Below are 22,899 nucleotides of genomic sequence, written 5' to 3'. Positions count from 1 at the left end.
CTTGGCCTTCAATTTAATTGAAGCCATTTATAAACATATTCGCAAGAGTCTTAGTTAAAGACTGACTGTTTACAATTGGGAGTTTGCCTCTGCAGAATATAATCAAAAGGTGAATCATTGCTGTGTCTGTGAGAAGATAACTGATCGTTATTTGTTTTAATTCACTGCAGCTGGATTAGCAGTGCAAAGTAAGGTGTATTCCACCGATCATTTTGTTTGCAAGTAGAGCACTAATTAAGTCTTTAATTATGGCAATGGAGAGATGGAAAAGACTCAAGCGGCCAGTACATGTATCGGCCAGTGCAGGATTGTTCCCTTTCTAATGCTTTCACAGGGCATGTCTACACTGCAGTAAAACACCTGCAGGCTGGCTCAGGCTGCGGGAGGTTATGCATTTGCAGGGCTGTCCTTAGGCATAGGCAACACAGGCAGCTGCGTAGGGCACCTGAAAATTTGGAGCACCACTGGGTCTAAGTGTCCACCCTCTTGTTTTCCTATCCCTGTTCTGACCGTTCCTGCAGGCTCGCACAGATGGCTGCTCTAGCCTGTTGAGTCTTCCTTGGGAGGGAATCTAGTAGTTAAAAGTGAAAAAACTTCCAGCCTGCCAGACCTATTAGCACAACATTGAAACTGTTAAAGAGACATTCAAGGGGTAATAAAGCCATTTAACAGGCATTTGCCAACCCCAAGGTATATACTGACAGGTTTCAGAGTGGTAGTCCTGTTAGTCTGTATCAGCAAAAACAAGGACGAGTCCTTGTGTCACCTCAAAGACTAACAAATTATTTGGGCATAAGCTTTTGTGGACTAGAACCCATTTCATCAGATGTCCACGAAAGCTTATGCCCAAATAAATTTTTATACTGTCAGTTTCTGACTTTACTGACAAAAACAGTTGTGCATTAATGTAATATTTGCACAGAACATGTCAGTCTACAGGACCTTAGTTTAAAATTTGCTTTAAAAATATTTCATTAGTGAGCTAGTGAAGATTATAAAATCACATTTCTAAAAAATGCTTGCATAGAGTTTTAGATGCACAATCATCTTTAGCCTTAAATGTGTGGATCTTCAGACATACAGTTTTTTAAATAAATCCTTCAAAAGACCTCTCTTATCTAAAATACACATTTTAATTACTATAGTTAAAAAAAAAAAAGTGCTTCCAAGTCTTCCTGTGTCCTTTCTGTCCATCCCTTCACCACCTCTCCCCCCGCTCCCCACTGAAGAGAGCCCTTAAAGGGACAACAGTCCTTCCCTTCCAGATAGCTGGACAAAGAGTTTCCCTTTCTTTACTTCTGACTATCCGATGAACTAGTTTTAAAAGAACCCTCCAGCAAAATCAATACCTTAGTAAGACAAAATCCTTGTTATACCTAAAATCTTTGGAAACATATTTTTTTAAAGTTGGTGAAATTTCATAACCATGTCTCTTGTTATGGAGATCACACAAAGTAAATTACTGTTCCCTTTTTCTAAAAGCAACGAACGTTGTTATGAACACACTAAACCTCTCTGATTAATTTAAAAGAATGTCTTTGTTTCAGTGAGTTAAATATGTAGTAATCTGGAACGCTGGTTTAAGATTTGAGTACATTTAAAATATAAATTCAGCTTAGAAATACTGATTAAGAAAATGTAAAACAGAGAAGAGCTGCATCATGTATTCCATTATATGTAATGTTGTATTCAGCAGGACAGCTGACTCACCCTTACTATGAAGTTTTTGCAAATAAATCTCTGACAAACTTCAGGGCATATCAAAAAACCTGTGACTGACATTTTTTTATTCCCAAATTTTAGTGCTTTCAATATAGGTACTTTCTTCATGTCCATTCTGCATGAGGGAGAGGACATGGAAGTCTCTGCGGGGAACTGTGAATCTCCGCCACCATGATGCCGGCCGGGCATCTCATTATCCTTTGCTGTCAAGTCCCTCCTCCCCCTCCCCCACCAGGCTGTGAGCTTGGGCTGCCATCCGGCATAGGGGCAGCAGTTTAATAATACTGCTAGGGCCCCATAAATCCTAAGGCAGGTCCTGTGTGTTTGCAATGTAGACGTCCTGCCTTGGGCTGGAAAGTCAGATTAGTTCTGCTCTCTTGGCCAGGCAGAGAGAGGAGGGGGAGGGGCAGAGGGGGGCAGGCACGGATCTACCTGCCCTCCCCCATAACAGCAGCGCGGCTCCAGAGCTCACATTGGACCGTGACCCAGCGATCATAGCGAAAGGGCGAGGCCAACGGGGAGGGGCGGGGCCTTGATATGACCTTGCCCTGTGACTGGGAAGCGGGGGAAGGGCACCGCCCCGGGCATGGGGTGGCAGGCGGGGCCTTGGCGGCAGCGCGCCCTGATAGGACAGGGAGGTGGGCGGGGACCTTAGGGGCTGTTCGCCCCGTGATAGGATGGCGTGGTGGGCCTCGGAGGAAGCTCGCCCTGTGATAAGGCGGTGGGCGTGACATCACAATCTTGTCCGTGGTAGGGGCGGGGGTTGCTGTGCCCCCCCGGGCCCGGTGGGTGAATGGCCGCGGTGCTGCGGAGTGGGCGCAGCTTCTTCCTGCCCGCTCCGGTACCGCGCGGCCTGTGCCCTCCCGGCTGCTGCAGCGGCGCCATGCAGGAGCCCCCGCCCCTCGCTGCCCGGCCGGAGAGCCCGGGCCCCAGCGCAGCCCCGCGGGCGGCTGCGGGCTGGCTCGGGGCGCTGCGCTTCGATAACCGGGCGCTGCGCTCGCTGCCGCTGGACCCGTCCGAGGAGAACGTGCCGCGGCAGGTGCCCGGCGCCTGCTTCTCGCGGGTGCGGCCCAGCCCGGTGCAGAGCCCGCGGCTGGTGGCCATGTCGCTGCCCGCCTTGGCGCTGCTGGGCCTGGAGCCCCCCGCGGCCGGGGCGCTGGAGGAGCTGGAGGCCGAGGCCGCGCTGTACTTCAGCGGGAACCGGCTGCTACCCGGCGCGGAGCCCGCCGCGCACTGCTACTGCGGGCACCAGTTTGGCAGCTTCGCCGGGCAGCTGGGCGACGGCGCGGCCATGTACCTGGGCGAGGTGCTGAGCCCGCGGGGGGAGCGCTGGGAGATCCAGCTCAAGGGGGCCGGGCTCACCCCCTTCTCCCGGTAACCGCTCGCGGGGAGGCGCCCGGGGGCGGGTGAGTCCTGCTCCTCTGCCGGACGGGGCTGGCGGGGGCGCTGCACCCGTCCGTGGGGCCAGCTGCAGGCCGCAGTCCCCTGGAGCTTGTGGGTTCCCCTCCCACTTGGCCCCTTGCTCTAGTGCCCTTGAGCCCCCTAGGTCCCGCCTCGGAGATGCTGCCAGGGGCTGTTGCAACTGGCGGGGGGGAGTTCGGCGCAGGAGCTTTAGGCTTCTGCCATCCCCCCCACCCCAGTCTAGCCTGAGTCACTTCACCCTTTGAGAGCCCGTCCCGCCATGTGTTTTGTACTGACCACAGTGTCCCCAGCCCAGAAGCCTTTGCCTGCCACTGGGAAATGCCTTGCTAATGCCCAGGACACGTTTGGTGGCAGCTGGGGGTGCGTGGTAGCATAGACTGGGCACTCACGTTCTCCCTCCGCTGCCCCATCAAGTTGTCAGTGGAGTATTTGATGGTGCATGTAGAGAGAGATTAAATGGCTGCATTGTTGGCCCATTCTGGTAATGGGAGGGTTGAGAATGGGTTTAATGGGTCTCCCGGTACCCTATGGCCCTGTCTAACTAGTGTGCTCATGAGTAGAGCTGCCTTGGTGAGAGAGTCCCTAGAGAAGTTAGTGTAGTCCAGACCTCTATGAAAGGACTGAGCCAACAACTAAATATCTTCCACTTTATTCAAAAAAAAAAAAAAGGGGGGGGGAATTCAGGGAATAAATAAAAAATCGTTGAGTAGGTTGTAGACAACTCAGTGACCACAATCATACCTAAAGAATTCTGTATGCCAAATCTCTGAGTGTGATTTTTGTTTGTAAATCCCATTATAAATTAAATCTTCAGTATATATTTGGCAGGCCTGTTGTGGGCCAATGCCAGTTAACCAGTCAACATATGATTTCCCACACACAAATTATTTAATCTGTGTATAGCTCTTGTCATAATCTTACTGTTTCACAGCCTCTATTTTACAAAGTCAGTTATCTAGCAGTCTCCTGTCAAGTAAACTCCTGAAAGAATGATTCCAATGCACTCTTTACTAAACTTGGTGTAATACTAGCTTAGCAGAGAGAAATATTTTTGTGCATCCACATGCTCACTAAGTAATAATTTAGAAAGCAACTTCAAGAAAAGATGTTTTCTTTGCACCTCAATCAGCCATGAATAGTTGTCTAATTACATTGTCAATGATTCTCAATTTGTTTCATGTTATGGACCACATTTTAAGGTACAGACCCTGTAATGTTCACCTCTTAACTAGAGCCCTACCAAATTCACAGCCATGAAAAACACTTCAGACTGTGAAATGTGGTCTCCGCCTGTGAAATCTGGTCTGTGTGCTTTTACTTTATATTATACAGATTTCATGGGTGAGACCAATGTTTCTCAAATTGGGGGTCCTGACCCCAAAGGAATTTGTAGGGCGGTTGCAAGGTTGTTTGGAGGCAGGGGTAGGTAACAGTATTGCCACCTTTACTTCTGCACTGACCAGAGCTAGATGGCAGGAGAGCGTCATTTGTTGGCCAGGCGCCCAGCTCTGAAGGTGGTGCCCCATCAGCAGCAGTGCAGAAAGATGATATGGTATTGCCACCCTTACTTCTGTGCTGCTGCCTTCAGAGCTGGGCGGCCAAAGAGTGGCAGCTGCTGACAGAGGGCCCACCTCTGCAGGCAGCAGTAAGGGTGGCAGTACCATACCATGCCATCCTTACTTTTGCATTGCTGCTGGTGGCACTGTTGCCTTCGGAGTTGGGATCCCGGCCAGCAGTCACTGCTGTCTAGCTGGCCAGCTTTGAAGGCAGTGCTGCTGTCTGCAGCAGCACAAAAGTAAGGGTAGCAGTGCCACAGCGCCACCCTCCCCCCCCCACACGCATACACAATAACCTTGTGACCCCCCCCCACAACTCCTCTTGGGTCAGGCCCCTACACTTACAACATCATGAAATTTCAGATTTAAATGAAATTAATGGTTTTTTTAAAAAATCCTATGACCGTGAAATTGACCAAAATGGACTGTGAATTTGGTAGGGCCCTACTCTTAACCCTGATATTTCATCATCCCTACAGCAATCATAATGTTTGGTTTAAAAAGATAAAGTTAAGAAGTGGTACAAAAAAGATGAGACGAAAATAAAGATATTTTAGTGTGAAGGATGAAACTAGTTATATTTCCTGCACTTTGCATTTGTTGTTTCTTTCCTTCCCCAGTAGACATTCTCCCTCAAATTTTCCACCTTTGTTATTGCCAGAGCTTTGATAACAGTGGTGGGGGTGCTAGTGTGTAACGGCCACCAATTTTTTTTCTGCTGTATTGTTTAACTAAGCTTAGCCAGGATCTTCTCCTGGTAGTTAAAATACTGGTAGCTGCCAGCAAGTTGTTTGCATTAATGTGGAGCTTTAGTCATAGAAATTGGGGGGAAACAATAGGTAAACAAGTCAAAAGGTGCTAGAGTGGATTACCTGCACAGACTGAGTCATTGATTTTTAGCTCCTTTGCAGAAGACTATATGTTTAAAAAACTCTTTATTAAAATTTAAAAATGGTGGGAACAATTCTGCTGGCCCGTGTGTTCCATTAACAATGTGTTTTACAGAATTTAAATATTGGATAAGCTTAAGGAGTGTGCAGAAGAGATGATTGGGAAGGAGGCTAGATATGTTAACTTTATTTCTACTATGAATGTAGTATTAATACCAAAAATAAATGTAACCATTAAGGAGATAGTTTTTATTTACAATGTGTAATGCTAGAAGATGTTGGGCGACTTTGGACAAGTCACTTGCCTTTTGGGCCTTCATTTCTCCACCTAGAACATGGGGGTCATGATACCCTGCTTTTGTAAAGTGTTCTGAGATGTAGGAATGAGAAGTGTTACACAAGAGCTAAGTAGTATTACTGTTTTGGTTTATAGACAAGCTGATGGTCGAAAGGTCCTGCGGTCAAGTATAAGAGAATTCCTGTGTAGTGAGGTCATGTTTCATCTAGGTATACCTACAACAAGGGCTGGAACGTGTGTAACATCTGATTCAAAAGTTGTTCGGGACATATTCTATGATGGAAATCCAAAAAATGAAAGATGTACAATTGTCCTGAGAATAGCTTCCACGTTTATAAGGTAAAGAGAAGCCTGTTTTCAATTTTTTTCTTGTTAAAACCAGCATCCTGCTTGGAATACACTATTTCTCTAACAAGACCATCTATGTATGAGTCTCATTCTGGGATTTTAGTTCTTCAGTGCTAGACTGGTGGAACTGTGTTTTCCATCCAGTAGATGGGATGCACCAGCATCTTTGTCGAATTTTTTAAGCTACATGCATTTTTAAAAAATTATTTTCAAGTCCTGGTAAAGAAAAGCCTTCTTTATGATACTCCTGATGCTGGTGGGTAGCTATTATGTGGGAGAGAACTGTTTTAAAGGCCACTTAATTTAGGGTTTTAGGATAAGGAATAAAATTGACAAAATCTAGATTGTGATAAATGTGACTCTACATACACCTCTACCCTGATATAATGCCACCCAATATAACACGAATTCGGATATAACGCGGTAAAGCAGCGCTCCGGGTGGGGGCGGGAGCTGCGCACTCCGGCGGATCAAATCAAGTTCAATATAACGCGGTTTCACCTATAACGCAGTAAGATTTGTTGGCTCCCGAGGACAGCATTATATCGAGGTAGAGGTGTATTAGAGATGGATGGTAGCTCCTGCTTGAAGCCATATTAGGACTCTATGGAAGATCTGTGGCCCATTGCAAAGTAACAAATTCCTAATGAAAGGCTGAGGAGTAGGAAATATATAAAGCTTGGAAAATCTCTTTTCCAATTTTTTGCAAGATGGCTTTCATTTGTATAGGCAGTATTTTATTTTAGTTTGCTATTACTTTTTAAAATTGGTTCGCCATATAATCATTGTCTTCTGCTGAATATTTTTAAGGCGCTGTTAAGAATTAGCTATTAATGCTCACTAAGGCCCCTGATCCTTCAATTGGCAGCACATGGATGCACACATTTGCAGTGTGGCGCTTCAGTGGGGCTCCGTTGTTTTGATGATCTCTGTCGTGCAGGACGGGCCTAAATTTAAGGAGATGATACTATGGTAGTTTCTTATTGCTGTAATATAAATAAGAAGTGTCTTAATTATTTTAAAACAGGTTTGGATCTTTTGAGATTTTTAAACCTACAGATGAATACACAGGACGCAAAGGTCCCAGTGTTAACAGAAATGATATTCGAATACAGATGCTTAATTATGTGATCAGCACTTTCTATCCAGAAATCCAGCAGGCTTATTCTGACAACAGTGTTCAGAGGAATGCTGCTTTCTTCAGAGAGGTATGAGGCTGATAATTGTTTCCTTTCATAGTATTTGTAGAAGTTGGTTACAAGAACTTCATCTTGTGAGGAATATGGGGTGTTAACTTTTTGATTTTTTTAGAGAAAACATTTCCGATAGAACTATATATTGAAATGTACCTAAGAGATTAGTTACCTCCTCACCAGCAAATCAAGTTTCCTCTGGCTTTTGAAGAGCTGTAAAAGACTATGCATAATAGATTGAGTGCATCAGAATGTTGGGGAGTTCTAGGCCCTGATTGGCTGATGATGAGGTAATGAGTTAAAATGTAAAAAGAGTCTCTTCTCATTTTGTAATGGGTGGGAAAAAAGGATGTTGACTGAGAAGAATGTAAATTAAAGGTTCACAATTTAAATGCTCAAAAGTCAGAACATTCAATTATGGTTTTCTCAATAATCATTACTTGAGCTGTTAGCAGACATGTAGGGGTGTGTGTGTGTGTGTATATATGTGTGTGTGTGTGTGTGTGTGTATATTTATATATATATATATAATATAAAATAATATACTGCTAAATTTATGCCTTAATAGAAATATGTAATGTTGATGAGCTGAAGTTATTGTGGGAATTATAATTTTAAATTTCCTGACTGTTGTGTGCTTATACATCAAAACACTGATATTGTGTTAACACCACTTTTCACACAGTTTCCTTAGTTGTTTGTAAGGTGGTGGAAATAAGTGTATCTTCCTTTATTTCGATGAGCAAAATAAGGGGTTAGGGAAGATGAAATGCTTCTGTTTCTATTTCAGTAATTGTACATTCCAATATTATGTGTTTTCTGGGGCTCTGTCCAGTACATCAATTTAAATACTATACCTAAGTTGGGAAACTGGAAAGCAGCATAGGACTTGCCTTCTGGGCTTTTCTGATTTTCTTAAAGGAAGAATGAAAAGTCTTAGCCCAACCACATGATGCAACATGAGGTGTTTGTGAAAGAAGAGGAATTTGCCAGTAAAACAAAACAAGTCATTTCACTTGATACCTAGTTCAGTACTCCAGAAGACTTTGTTAGAGCTGTCAAGGTTATCAGGAACTAGCCAGCAGCTACTTTAGGAAGCTTAAAATGAACAAAAAAAATGCTATTTTAGAATAATTTTTGTAAATGCTACAAACAGAACTGTGTTCTGACAAAATCGCTCAAATTGATTTTTGTTTCCCTACTGGGTTAATCATTGATTCTTGTCCTGTCTTAAGCCTTAGACAGTTGACTTTAAATCTAGTCGAAAAAGTTTTAAACTAGTTTGAGGTAGTAGGTCTACCTCTGGCCCACCTGCTAATTATTATGGTCTTAGTCATTTTATATATAATATTGCACTCAAAAAAACTACATTAAAACTACATTAAAACATTAAGGTTGCAAGTCAGGTTCTCAAGTTATAAAATTCCAGAATTTGGGTTGCCTATGCAAGCTTAATTTGGCCTCTTTGTGCACACACATTATGATGATCTTCAGTTACGTGATCACATACTATTTTTCCACAGGACTCCTGTCTCATTCAGTGCACAGGATGGATGGTGCTCTCTTGTTGACTGCTATTCAGTATTTTGTCTCATCATTTTTTCAATTAATGTGTGGCCCCAGGCCTTATTAGCTGCACACTATTCGAACCTTGCTTTGAAAACAGAATTATTTCCTCATGGATTTTTCTATGGCTTTAATCATTATTGTATCTGAATGCTTCACAAACATTAATTTATATTCACAACACACCTGTGAGATGGGGGAGTATAATTATCCCCAATTTACAGATGGGGGACTGAGGCATAGGAACTAAGGTTAAAAGTTCACTCCTTTTGGGTACTCAGTTTGAGATGCCTATGAGCTGATTTTTCAGAGTACTTGGTATTATATAGCACATCTCTTACTGACTTCAGTTGCAGTTGTGAATGCTCAGCACCGAGGAACAGTTAGTGTGACCCCTATGAAAAGTTTTAAGTGACTTTCCTATATGATGCCAGGGACTCTGTTGCCTAGACATTTATAAATCCAGTTCTCCAGGGCAGCCCTTGCCCATGACTGTCCTTTCTCTCCCTGCAGTCCCCTTCCTCGTTCACTGCACATCTTCCTACTTCTGCACAAATGAAGCAAGGCTCATACAAAAGAGTTTCCTTTGCTACACAACTGTAGTTCATCCCTAGAGTAGGTCCATCCTGTGTCCTGAATGAGGTAGGGACCTTGTGTGGGAAAAACAGTATGGGGTTGTGTAATTAAAGACTGAATTATAATGAATCTGCACATGGGTGCCAAATTCAAATTGCATAGGCAACTTTAATTCTGGCATTTCCTGAATTCTGTGTGTGTGACTTTGCAGTCTTAATCGTCTTTTAACTTGGTTTTTGTGTTTTATTTCCTGGGTTTTTAAAAAAGCAAAGTGAAAACACAAATTCCATCACATGCCATCATAGACACCTATATCATCAGCAGGGTTGCAACTGCTTGATTCCCAACAGACCTCTGTTGCTTGAGCTAATAGAATATATGGTAGCAGTAATAGGTTGTCATCGTTTCTGTGGAGAAGGCACAGTAGAGAGGGCACTTTGCCAATGGGTTTCTTAGATATGTGGTGACAGCCTAGGAACACTGAGGCTTAGGAATCTTGGGTTACATTCCAGGCTCTGGAGGGGATTGAGTTCAAGTGGGCACAGACTCTATGCCCAATCCACCCGAACTTGACCCCATCCCATTCTCTCCAACCTGTCACTGTCCCAGTCCTAACTATTTCCATCCCAGTCTCCTCATCCCAGTCTCCACTCCTTAAACATCTTGTCCCTGCTGACTTAATAAATCCTAGTCTCACTCCTCCTGGCTCCCACCACAAATGCCAGTGAACTTGCCTAGCCAGTCCCTGTTTCCACCACCTTGCTCTTCATCCAGACTGTTTCATGCTCCCATCTGCTGGCTCCCAGTTTCCCCCACATGCTTTCCCACCTGACTCCACCCATTCTCCCGCCTCACATATACCCTATGTCCCTATTTACCTCCTCCCCATCTTCCTGACAGTTTCATCTGCCTCCCCCCAACTTCTTTTCACAAACTTCTCCTGTCTTCCCCCTCCAGGTTCATCTCTTGTACCCTCCAGATTCAAATGAGCCAGCTTCCTCCTCTACACTGCCTGGTCTAAGCAGAGGAGTCATTGAGAGTGCAGGAGAGAAATTGGTGATGGACAGAAGTGTTAAATGAAGCTAGAACACAGACAATCTCATTCTAATCAGCAGATGCTTCTCTGGGAATGATCCATGTTTTAACTGTATTACAGACTTTTAATTGGCAGTTTAAAAAAAACAGAACTTTGCTAGAATAACAAATCATATTATGCAGTGACATCGTACAGTTCACATTTCTTTATCATTATTATGGGGGCTTTTGTTTTCAGTACTCTGGATCTCATCTTTATGCTTCATTTTACTCTGTGGTGGTATCTCATCTCTCTGGCATAGAGCCATAGCGCAGAGTGTGGCGACTTGCACTTGTTTATAGCGTATTACTAATCAGTTCTGTGCACATGTAGCTACTTGGAGTATCTTGTGTCATATGGCTTTTTACCGCCCTTCTGAGCAGTGTGGAACCCATATAAAGTGTTTTGCTTGAAAGCATTATAATGCAGGCCAGCGAGGAACCTGGAAAATGGTGGTGAGGGGAATGCATAAAGTTAAAGTTTCCAAAATGTTGGCGTTCTAAACCCTTCTTTTTGTTTCTCTAATTTCTTGGAACTTTGTTCCCTGGGGCTGAAATTTTTCCAGGCTTTATCTCTGCCCCTGTTGGTTGATTTTGATGAAAGTTTAAGCAAAGACGGTTCTGCCATTTTTGAGAATGAAGGTTGTGTAAAGATGGCTTTCCTGTTATAAAAACACTTTTGCTACCTTAGACAGCTCTAGAAGGAAGGATAGGAAGTTTTGAAATTTGAAAATCATAGTTCCTGTCATGTGATTTTTATATTGATAGCAGTTCAGTAATAGATTTACAAATTAGTTTTATTTTAAAAGTGAAAATGACTTCATTTTCTTGGAACAGACTTCATTTTGGTTGGCAAATAGTACTGAAATGAAGAAATTGATGTTATTTAAAAATATTGCATCCCTTTCTCTATGCACTATACCTCATCTAACTTGTTCACTGCAGAAACAATACTATGGAAAAGTAATTACAGAACTGTTGTAATGCATGGATACAACGAGGAAGAGTTCAGCTTGTACGTGAAACTTCAATTTTGGCATTTCCTGACTTTTTTGCTTAGCTTTGGATCTTTATTGTTTCCTTAGCGTAGTTAAGGAATGTGATATTCCCCTACCAAAAAGTCTAACACTGAAGATCCTTGTATAACACTTCTTCGTTTTTTTAAATCTTTGTAAGTTTTATTCCCCCTCCCCCCAAAACGTGCACTTCCTCTTACGGGGAAATCATATAGCTCTGGTTCTGGAATTAGAAGTGGGCAACAGGAGATATTTGTTGCAGAGACTGGAATGATGAAGGTTTGTTCAATTTGGATCATTTTTAGCTAAAAGGGGTTTCCGTAGTCTAGTGTTTCTGACCTTTTGTTAGAAGCCCTCTTTGTGATTCTTGGACAGGTGCCCTTAGTTTCATCATGTGCTAGTAATTGCAAGAGGCTAGGTGTGAAAGAACAAGGGAAGCATCTGTTTTTTGTTTTTTTTGTTTTTTTTTTCCTCCTGTTCTCTGGTTCCCACTTCTTCCAGCTCACCATTAACAAATTCACTGGCAGGCTGCAGTAAGGGAGCCATTGTGACTCACAGGGCCAAGTTGTATGGGGCTGGCTTGTCAATTAAGATAGATGTAGTAGGAAAGAAAATGGCATGGGGAAAAAAGGGGGAGTGGAAAATAGTCATAATGAATGAAGAAAACAGACACACAGCATTTAGACTAATGAAACTTATTTTGTTTATACATCCTGAGGGCCAGATCCTGCTTCCATTGAAGTCAATATGAATTTTATTTATTGATATTTATTTCAGTAGGAGCAGACTTTTAGTTTGGGGGAGATGCTGATAAAATGTTGTTGCTGCTGGGACTTGGGACTTGGGATAAATCACTGTTTGCTTTTGGGGAGGTAACTAGGTTAGTGGAGCAGGAGGCCATACTTCTGTGAAGGTAGCTTTTCCCCCCCCTGAATTTCAAGCCCTACAGTATAATGCAGTCGTATCTTGTAAAATAACACAGTTTAGGTTAAAATGATAGATCCCTTGAAATATATAGAAATGTCTAAGTCGTAATCAAAGTTGAAGTGTTTGTTTCTTAGGTAACAAAGCGGACAGCAAGGATGGTTGCTGAATGGCAATGTGTTGGGTTTTGCCATGGTGTGCTGAATACAGATAATATGAGCATAGTAGGACTTACTATTGACTATGGCCCTTTTGGGTTTATGGACAGGTCAGTATAGTTTAATTACCTGAAATGTACAATTGTGTGTTTTGCTGTGCAAAATAATCCTCATGCTTTTCCTGATTGTTTTCATTCCTTTTCAACATCCTCCTAAGTGGACTTTATTACGCCTTATATGTGGCAAGTCCAATTACGTTAGCCCTAATGGTTTGTATTCCTTGACATAACCATTTTTAACCTTCTGTAGTTGTCACATCTGTATATGTATAACTTTCTAGTATGGTTCTTTTCTTTGAAAGGTCTTGGGTTTACTCTAAGGAAAGGCAATGCAAGCGCATGCTTAGATTCATAGTTTTGGAGGAATGTCAGAAGTAAAAGCACTCTTCCTTCTTGCACTTTCTAGTCTCCTAAAGGATCTAACACAGTAGTCATTCTCATTGAACTAGAAGAAGACTGTTAACCATTTCTTCTTTATCTGTAGATATGACCCAGAACACATTTGCAATGGTTCAGATAATGCAGGGCGCTATGCTTATAACAAACAGCCGGAGATCTGCAAGTGGAATCTAGGGAAGCTTGCCGAAGCTTTAGTCCCAGAACTGCCCTTGGAGATCAGTGAACTCATTCTCAAAGAGGAGTATGATGCAGAATTTGAGAGGCATTATTTGCAGAAGATGAGGAAGAAGCTAGGTCTCATTCATTTGGAATTAGAAGATGATGATAAATTGGTGTCTGAACTTCTAGAAACTATGCATCTCACAGGTTAGTGATGAAAACAGGACATAACTTGGTTGTCTTGTTTCCCACATTAGAAAAATAACTGATCAGAGAATCATATTCCACTGACCACAAATGAACGTTCCTTCAAAAAGTTGGATGTATCTAATAGAAATAAATTAGACTATAAACTTTAAGTTGAAGTTAAATTAGACTATATCTGAACAATAAAATCTTGTGTTCAGGTGGAGACTTTACAAATACATTCCGTTTGCTAAGCTCTTTCTTGGGCAATTTGGATCCTCTAAAATTGGAAGATTTCCTGGAAAAGATTGCCATGCAGTGTGCTTCCATGGAAGAACTAAAAGTTGCTTTCAGGCCTCAGATGGATCCAAGGTACGATTGAAGTAAACAATGACAATTTTGAAGCGTGTTTTCAGGCATACTATCAATATATAGCTGTTTTTATATGCTTTTTCATGTTTAAATGAGTTTAGTGATCATTAAAGGTGCTGGAGTAACAGTCTGACGATCCACAGACCAGGAATATAAGATCAGCAGCAGTGCAAGTTTTCCTGTGTTACCCTGTCAGGACATTCTAACCCTGGCTTGAGAGACTAGTTGTCTTTTTCCACATTTGGCTTCTCTGATGAATAAGCTAATGAGTGTGTCAAATTTGGTAGTTTAGTGATAACGACACAATTCACTAAAAACTGGATTTAAATCACCAAAACCCCTTTCACATGTACTGTTAACAAGCTCAGAGATAGCAGTATCTTTCAATCACTGTGCTAAATACAGATAAAATATATTAGATGCTCTGTATACTGTTACAAATCCTCAGAACTACTCAGTTTCCATCTTTAGGGCCAGATTCACTGGTACACTCCAGCTGCTCTACACTATCCAGCAATGCAGAGCCGCTGTAAACCTGACTCAGGTGGCCAATTACATCAGGATTACAGCTGCTTTGCATCACAGAAACAGTGGAAAGTAGAAAGAGCATTCTAGTGAAACTGCCCCTTGGTGTTCTCCATTATTTCTAGTATGAAAGATTTTATATATATTTTTCTATGATCTATTAATTGTTTCCATGTTTGGCAGACATTTTGTGTGCCTGGTGCTGCAGAAGCCAACATAATTACATTTATCTTTTTCTCAGAATTGTCAATGTGAATAAAAGTGTCTGTCTGTTAATTAAGCTCTGCTCAGAGCAGTAGGAATGATCACACATTTCTGATGTCACATCGAGATACTGGTGGTTGTTTATCACCTTGGAATAGATGGGCACTTGAGTTCCAGCAATGATGTGGTAAATTGAAAAAGGAGGAAATTAATACTTAAGAAGCCAGTTGATATTACTAGATTATGATTTCAGTGTAGACCAAACCTGGAGCCTAAACATAAATCTTGTAATAAGGATTAAATCTGTTGATTATACACGAGTTAGTCCTTTTGGGATACTATAGTCAGACTCAGAGGCAGCTCTAGGAATTCTGCTGCCCCAAGCACAGCAGGCAGGCTGCCTCCCGCAGGCATGCCTGTGGAGGGTCTGCTGGTCCTGCGGCTTCGGCGGACCTCCTGCAGGCATGCCTGCGGGAGGCCCGCCAAAGCCGCGGGACCAGCAGACCCTCCATAGGCAAGCCACCAAGGGCAGCCTGCCTGCCACCGTCACGGTGCTGGCAGAGCCCCCCCCCCCGTGGCTTGCTGTCCCAAGGACGCGCTTGGCGTGCTGGGGCCTGAAGCCGCCCTGGTCAGACTTTATACAGAGGAGCAGAAGTAATGAATAAATCGCATTAAGTGTTTTTGCTTCCTTTTCTATGACACTATGTTGTTTGTATTACAGTAGTACTTAGGGTCCCCCAAGTAAAAGTGAAATCCCATTATGCTTGGCACTTCACAAACACGAGGCTGCAATTTTCAAAGCTCTCTAGGGCATTTAGAAACACAACTCATTAATCTCAGGGGGAATTGTGCATCTAAATCCCCTAGATGGCTGTGAATTCTTAGCCTTACAGTCTAGTTTTGATACAACACAAGAAGTGGATTAAACAAATAGGAGGAGGGAGATAACAGTAAAATTAATATACTTTTGCATAATAAGATGTAGCCTTTATCATAGGATACAGGGTATTTAGCTTTGCTGACAAAAAACAAGGTTACTTTGCTTGCTTGCTAAAGTAATCTGGCGACAAAAAGCCAGTCCTTGCCTGTTACTGTGAGTTTAATGTCTGATATAATTTTCCTCTTCCCTGCAGACAACTTTCCATGATGCTTATGTTGGCTCAGTCTAATCCTCAACTGTTTGCATTAATTGGAACAAAAGCTAATATAAATAAAGAATTAGAACGCATAGAACAGTTTTCTAAACTGCAGCAATTAACAGCAGCTGACTTACTGAGTAAAAATAAAAGACACTGGAAAGAATGGTTGCAGAAATACAGGTGAGATTATTAAATATTGGCTGCAATACATTTGTGCTGTCATATCTACAGTAGAACCTCTGGGTTACGGATGCCTTGGGAATGGAGGTTGACTGTAACTCTGAAATGTTCATAACTGCACAAGAGGTTCCGGGATGCTCCTCAGGGAGGACTGCTCAGAGCAGGGGCTAACAGCTTTGCCTGTGAACTTCAACATCTTCACCTCCTACTCCTTGGGGAATTCTGCAACGAAAAATAAAAAATTCTGCACACAATATTTAAAAATTCTGCATATTTTATTTGTCAAAATAACGCTATATAATCAGGTCAGTTTCAATTATTTTGGTAATTTTATTTCAAAATACCTGTCAGCAACTATGTCTGACACACACAAAAATTCCCCTAGGAGTAGGGAGTTAAATAAACTCCTGTTTTTCTGCCCCCTCCCCCTCAGAGCCCTGCGGTCCCTGTCCCAGCCCAGACACCCACACATCCTACTCCCAGAGAGCCCAGGGCTTCGAAGAGGGAAACAGCCTGATGCTGGGTCCTGGGCTTGAGTGGAGTTTCCTGCACACTGCCTCCTTCCTTCTGGGCATGTGAAGAACTGCAGCTGCCCTCAACCCTCCAGCTCCTCTTCCTCCCCACCACCCCCAGCAGCATCTTTTATTTGCAAACTGGGCTCTGCCAGGTCCAGTAGCCCCTAGTGGCAGCCAGCAGTTCTACAGCCCATTTCTGTGGAAGAAGAAGTAGGAAATTCTGTGCACACAACATTAAATTCTGCATGCGCAGTGGCACAGAATTCCCCCAGGAGTAATCTGCTATCTGTAAGTGGCTGCCCAGCAAGTGGGGATGGGGATAGGCAGATGGTTCTAGCCCCCTCACTGCAAGGGTGGTGAGTGAGGCACCCTGGGGCACCACAGCATCAGTGGGCACATGGTGCAGGCTGTGGCCCTTTAAAATTGAGCTGCTCATCCAGAGTGCAGCATGCAGGCAGGAGGTTGGGCTCCAGTTCCAGCCGTTCATTCTCCAGGCCAGGTTCCAGCAGAAGCTCAGGAAGTTTCTTTCCCGGGCTGGGACTGAGCTTGCAGATTTGTCCCGCTCCTGACCACAGAGGGAATGTGGGGAACCAGCACCCGTGGCTTACAGGAAAGCGGTGCAGACCTCAGTGCTGCTCCTGCCCGGGGGCTAACAGCTGTGCCTGTGAACTTCAGTATCTTCACCTCCTATCTGGTGGTGAGTAGGGGGTGGAGGTGAGGATAAGCAGCCCAGATGTGCCTACCTTTAAGATGCAATATAGGCACAGTACAGTATTCGCTGGTGGGGGGGAGGTATGTTTGTTAGGTTTTTTTTTGTCTCTGTTGTTGCCTAATTGCATGGTGTCCAGTTGACCAGTCAGTCGGTAATCTGGTGTTCATATCTGTGAGGTTCTGCTATACTGAGCAACAGTACATAGCCCTCTACAAATAGAAGACAGCCTGGCCCCAGCCTCAAAAGCTTTACAACATAGAACAGATGTAGCTGATGCCAAAAAAAAAATAGAATGTGAATAAGCTACAAAAGTTAGAATAAAACTCACATGTTCAATATTTTTCCTTGGAAATTTCATAACTTAATTTAGTATTAAATCCAGTTTGGTGCACTGGTACACATACATACAGACATTTGGATGCAATTGGGTATTTTGACTTCAATTCTAACATATACCTAAACTTTATTGTATTAGTTTGGATCATTAGTAAATATATTATCAAAACATGACTTACACTGGAGCTCTCCAACCTTTAGGGTAGTTCACCCATCTAATACTACTTCGCCTGAGGGAAAAATCCACACAATAAATAAAGCAACTGAAGATACTCAATACTCTTACTGTCAAGATGTATTGTATTTGAATTTAGAAGAGGATGTGGGGTGCATAAGGTAAAGCAAAACAATGGGACCCACATTCTCTTCACCCCTAAGTCACTTGGTGCTTCATAGAAGTGCCAAGAGACTTTAAGATAAATTCTCCTGTGAAGGTAGGAATCGGCTGGCCCAGAGCTGGTGGGTTTGGTATAGTGTAGAAGCCTATTACACCAGCAGTGTAAATTAGGGCAGGCAAAGTCCTGCTTTAACTTGTGATGGCAGTCACAGTTGGCTTCCTGTGACTGACCCTCTTCACTACATCTGAGAATTGTAGCAGGAATAAGTATCAGTCATAGCTCTGATTCTTGACCGTATCCCATGTCTCTACCATTGTAATCATGCAAGAAACTTAAATATACAATAAAGTGAACAAAAAAGCTTCAGAGTTGATTCCTTAAAGTGCAGGAACATTCATGTGATGACTTATACGGCATGTTTTACCTGTCAAGGCTTCAAATAAGCAATGATATTTTCAAAAATGTGAAGTCTTCAAGAGAAATGTGTGTGCCTGCCACTTAGCACATGCTGTACTTCAATTTGCTGCATCTAATGGACTGTGAAACTAGTTCTTAACTGAGGTGGGAGGTAGAGTTTTTGTAGATTAAACTTAAAAATGGCTGAGCTTTCCAGACCAACAGGGAGGACTGTAGGCCATGTTCTCATCTTGAAATTCCCATTTACGCTTGCTAATTCAGGAAAATGAGTCCAAATGTTAAAAACAGAATCTTGAAGCAAACAAAATTCTTAAATTGTTTCTTCTTGCTTATTCTCAGAGTAAGATTAGAAAAAGAGAGAGAAAGTGTTAGTAATGCTGATGTCTGGAATGCTGAACGTGTGAAGATTATGAATTCAAACAATCCAAAATATATTTTGAGAAATTACATTGCTCAGAATGCCATTGAAGCAGCTGAAAATGGAGACTTCACAGAGGTACAGTATTACCATTCAACATTGCTTAAAACCCTATTTGCCAAATGGTGTTTTAAAATGTGATCACTTTCTATCATATTTAGCTCAACGTTATGTTTAAATACTACAGTGTGCAGATATAATTAACATGTCTAGTATTGATGCTAATGTAAAGGTGTTCAGGTACTTTATTTTGGATAATATAAGCCTCCCAATTGCTGTTACTTATACCAAGTTCCATGCAGGCTACAATAGACAATAAAATAATTGCAGAGCTCCATTTTCAGTTTAGATTATGTCAGTGTATCACATGTTTCACTTTTCATTTGTGGCTCTTCATAGGCTGCTTATCCATTAAATACAGTTTTTCAGATTCCTTCGAACCCATCGAAGGGTCCCATTGTTTTTACTTCTTAATTTCTTACCACAAAATGTTGCGGCTTTCTCCCTAGGTAAGAGAGGTTTTGAAACGTTTGGAAAATCCATTTGCAGAGACAGAAGATCTCACTGAGCTACAGGAAGATCAAGAAGAGGAAACAGTTGCAGCAGCTGCCACTTGTTCTCCTGTGACCAGCAGCAGACTTCCATATAGCAGTAAACCTCCACTCTGGGCTTCGGAACTCTGTGTTACGTGATCTTCATAATGGCCTTGTTTTATTTTTCATTATAAACTAGAGATGCTGTTGCTTCTTTAGTAGTGGAAAATCAAACAAGGCAAAATCAAAGTGCTGTTAAGTCACAGAAACAGTTCATTTGGATGTATCTGCAACCACACTTCAGCAGCAATGCTTATTTTGACACAATCATGGATCATAGGTTTAATGGACCAACAACAATCAACAGTCCATGTGCCTTGTTAGATTAATGTTTGGAGAGCTGAACAACTTTTTCTCCTCACCACAATGTAATTAGTGATGTCTAGGTGTTGGCACACAGTGAACTTTGAACATTCAAATGTAACTGTTTTTATATGAAGACAAAAATAACAAATCAGAAATCCTGATATATTTTTGACTGATGATGAATTAATAGTACTTATCCCCAAAATGTGGTTAATGCTTTTACTCTGCAGGGATGTATGATCCTCTTTAATGGAGGAGTAAGCTTATCATTGCTTATCTGAAGCTATGATTCCTTTAACTGAGTAGTTCATTTCTTGTGAACCTTCATATTAACATCAGTCTTTTAGAGAATTGTTTTGCAGGCTGGGGTGGGGGGAAAAGCAACTGAGTATAATTTTTTTTATAATACACAGTATAGAAATCAGAATTGAGCGGGACTAATTTGCACTCAGAAGTCCTAGCAGAAATATATTTAGCTTTAACATGTTTGTGTGTAACACAGACACACTTATTAAAATACTTGACTGCAGCTTGTAAGTCAGTTGAACTAAACAGGATCACTTTGCCAACTTAGCTTGTTCCACATGAACTACCCAGTACTTAATATAAGCGTTCATTTTCTATGATGATTTATGCTGTTGACACAGTCCCTTCTACATTAAACTGGCAGATGTGTACTTGTTCAACATTATTCAGTGTGACTTTTGTAGTCATATTTTCTGCTTGCGTAACTTAGTCTTCAATCCATCCATCATCATCACAGTCTCTGGAAATGTTACTTTGAAAGCAGCCATTCTAGTATTCTTATTTGCTAATATCTGGGGTGATAATGTCTGAGAATGTACAAATGATGCTTCTATTTCCCCTCTTGTTGGCTTTATGCAGTTTTGGTTCTGTATTTTGATGGATACTGATAATACGTTTGAGGTGAAAGAGAGAGCTGTGAATGTTATATCTGCAGTGTGAAACTGTTCCTTGTTAATTAAAATAGTATTCAGGGAGTCCGAAATAAACACTGATTGGTCATACAAAAGGAAGTATGTCTGTGCACAGTCAACCTGTGGAACTTTTTGCCAGAGGATGTTTTGAAGGCCAAGACTATAATGGTTCAAAAAAAGAGCTAGATAAATTCATGGAGGATAGGTCCATCAGTCGCTGTTAGCCAGAATGGTGTCCCTAGCCTCTGCTTGTCAGAAGCTAGGGATGGATTACTTGATAATTGCCCTGTTCTGTTTATTCCCTTGGAAGCACCTGGCACTGGCCACTATTGAAAGACAGGATACTAGGCAAGATGGACCTTTGGTCTGACTCAATATGGCTATTCTTATGTATCTCTCACTGGAAAAATGTATTCCAGAACTTAGTGAATCCAGGCACCTTAATTCAGCTTTTGTTAGTCCATAGAGCAGTAGTTGAAAGCATTATTTTTTAAAATTATAGCATTTTATATTTTTAAGTGGAGATTGGATTTAAGTTTTGTTTTAAACTTGATTTGCATGATTATCATCAGGGACAAAGCAAAATAAATTGAATAAAGATAAGTGTGCTGTGGACAAAAGAGATCCCTGTATTGTATGGGGATAAGTAGGGTACTCGGACAAACCGTTAGCAGTAGCTTGTGCCTCAAGCTTTCTCCATGGGTTAGTCAGCCCAGACTGTTTTGGAAATTGGAGTAATGCTGAGTTCTTTCTCTAACCATAATGGGTACATCTACGCTGCAATCAAAGAAGCATGGCACAGCTGTGGCTGTCTAGGTCAGCTGTCTCAGACTTTGGGTCTCAGAAGTTGGGCTCCAGCCTGAGCCCAAACATCTACACTGCAGTTTTTAGCCCTACAGGCCTGAGTCAGCTGACCAGGGCTCTGAGACTTGGTGCTGCAGGTTTTTTATTGCAGTGTAGACGTACCCAATGGATCATATCACATCCAGTAAATAGAACGCTGGAAATTTCTGCTTTGTTCATAATTCTTTTAGGCAGGCTTACTACCTGTACTGAAACTGCTTCAGGCAGAAAGCTTATAAAATGAATGAAAGATCTCATGATTTCTTTTGGACTCTGCAAAAATAAATAGAAGAGTAACTTTTTGTGAATCTTACTCATAGTTTTTCAGAGTATTAGTTATGGATTTTGCCTGCATTACAGGGTTTGGGCTAACTTGTTTCTGAATGGTTACCCCTGGCCAGTATTCTAATTTCACTTAATTTCTGTGTGTGCAGTACTGACCAGCCAAAATTAATCTTCCACCCGGTTTGTCACTATCATCCATTAAGTATTGCTCAGCAACCGACTCTTGAACATAGTACTTGTACTTCTCATTCTGCATGTCATACAGAGAAACAACAACTTGGGACCATATGTATCAAAGATAAATTTAAAAATTACAACCAATGTGGTCTATATTCACATTAAAAGCAGAATAGCAATTTCTACAGTGAGCTGCCACTGATTGTTAAACTGGTTGAAAGAGGGTGCCAGCAGATCTAAAACAGTCAAAATATTTACTCATTTAAATAGTGCGTTCCTGGTGTCAGTCTCACTGTTACATAGAGAAAATAGAATGTGTTGGAGTGGTACCTCTGTGCTTTATTTTAAGGGTTGGCCATGCTGCTTCCATTAACAGCGCAAAAACTTTTCAATTGTGCTTTATGAATTACTGTACAAGGCTTCATTTTAGTGTTGTTTAGGGTAATCAGCCTCCCTGGATTAATCGGCTTTTGCCTGATCAGCAAAAACTAATCAAAGTACAGAACAAGAAAGTAATATTGAAATCTTGTGCTTTTCTTTGTTCAGAAATTAGAAGAGATACCCAAATCCTGTCAAACTGGTTTTGAGCTTTTCAAATAATAGATCTGACAGTCAGGAAAATCAAGCAAGGGTCTACTATATATTGGGAACTTGAATGTTTCTAAAATCAATATACCATGGCACAACCTCTCCCAGTATAATAGTCACACGCAAAAAACTTTTTTAATGTTCATTAGGGTTGCTCTGTCCTCCTCTTTCATGGAAGATGTTAGCTGAAAAGCTTGGACTTAAAAGCAGTTAAAGTAAACAGTCACACTGTTGTTTCTCTACCTATGTAATAGACTCTTTGGAATTCTTCTTCCACAACACATTAATACCTAAGGCTTCATAAACTACTGTTTAGACTGACATTGACAGAACAATGTCACATATTAAAAGTATGTCTTAAGACATGGGTCTCAAACTCCCAGGCCGCAGGCCACCTGCAGCCTGCAAGTCTCTCCACTGTGGCCTGCAATCTCTCCCTTGGCCCACCTACTGTCCCTGGGCACTCT

At 41.9% G+C, this 22,899-nt stretch overlaps 1 protein-coding gene across 1 annotated transcript; it reads left to right on the top strand.

Moving 5' to 3' along the window:
- Positions 1 to 2,513: 2,513 nt before the first annotated feature.
- Positions 2,514 to 20,629, top strand: SELENOO (selenoprotein O). Its single transcript, XM_030549205.1, has 9 exons — positions 2,514 to 3,096; positions 6,024 to 6,227; positions 7,264 to 7,444; positions 12,723 to 12,853; positions 13,287 to 13,567; positions 13,768 to 13,918; positions 15,781 to 15,966; positions 18,624 to 18,780; positions 19,212 to 20,629. The coding sequence occupies exons 1-9, from the start codon at positions 2,516 to 2,518 to the stop codon at positions 19,401 to 19,403; spliced, it is 2,064 nt and encodes a 687-aa protein (XP_030405065.1). The 5' UTR covers positions 2,514 to 2,515; the 3' UTR covers positions 19,404 to 20,629.
- The last annotated feature ends 2,270 nt before the right edge of the window (positions 20,630 to 22,899 follow it).

The sequence above is a fragment of the Gopherus evgoodei genome, chromosome 1 (genome assembly GCF_007399415.2).
Source record: "Gopherus evgoodei ecotype Sinaloan lineage chromosome 1, rGopEvg1_v1.p, whole genome shotgun sequence".
NCBI classification, from domain to species: Eukaryota; Metazoa; Chordata; order Testudines; family Testudinidae; genus Gopherus; species Gopherus evgoodei.
The sequence above is the reverse complement of the archived record's forward strand: the minus strand, read 5'-3'. Positions and strand labels throughout refer to the sequence as shown.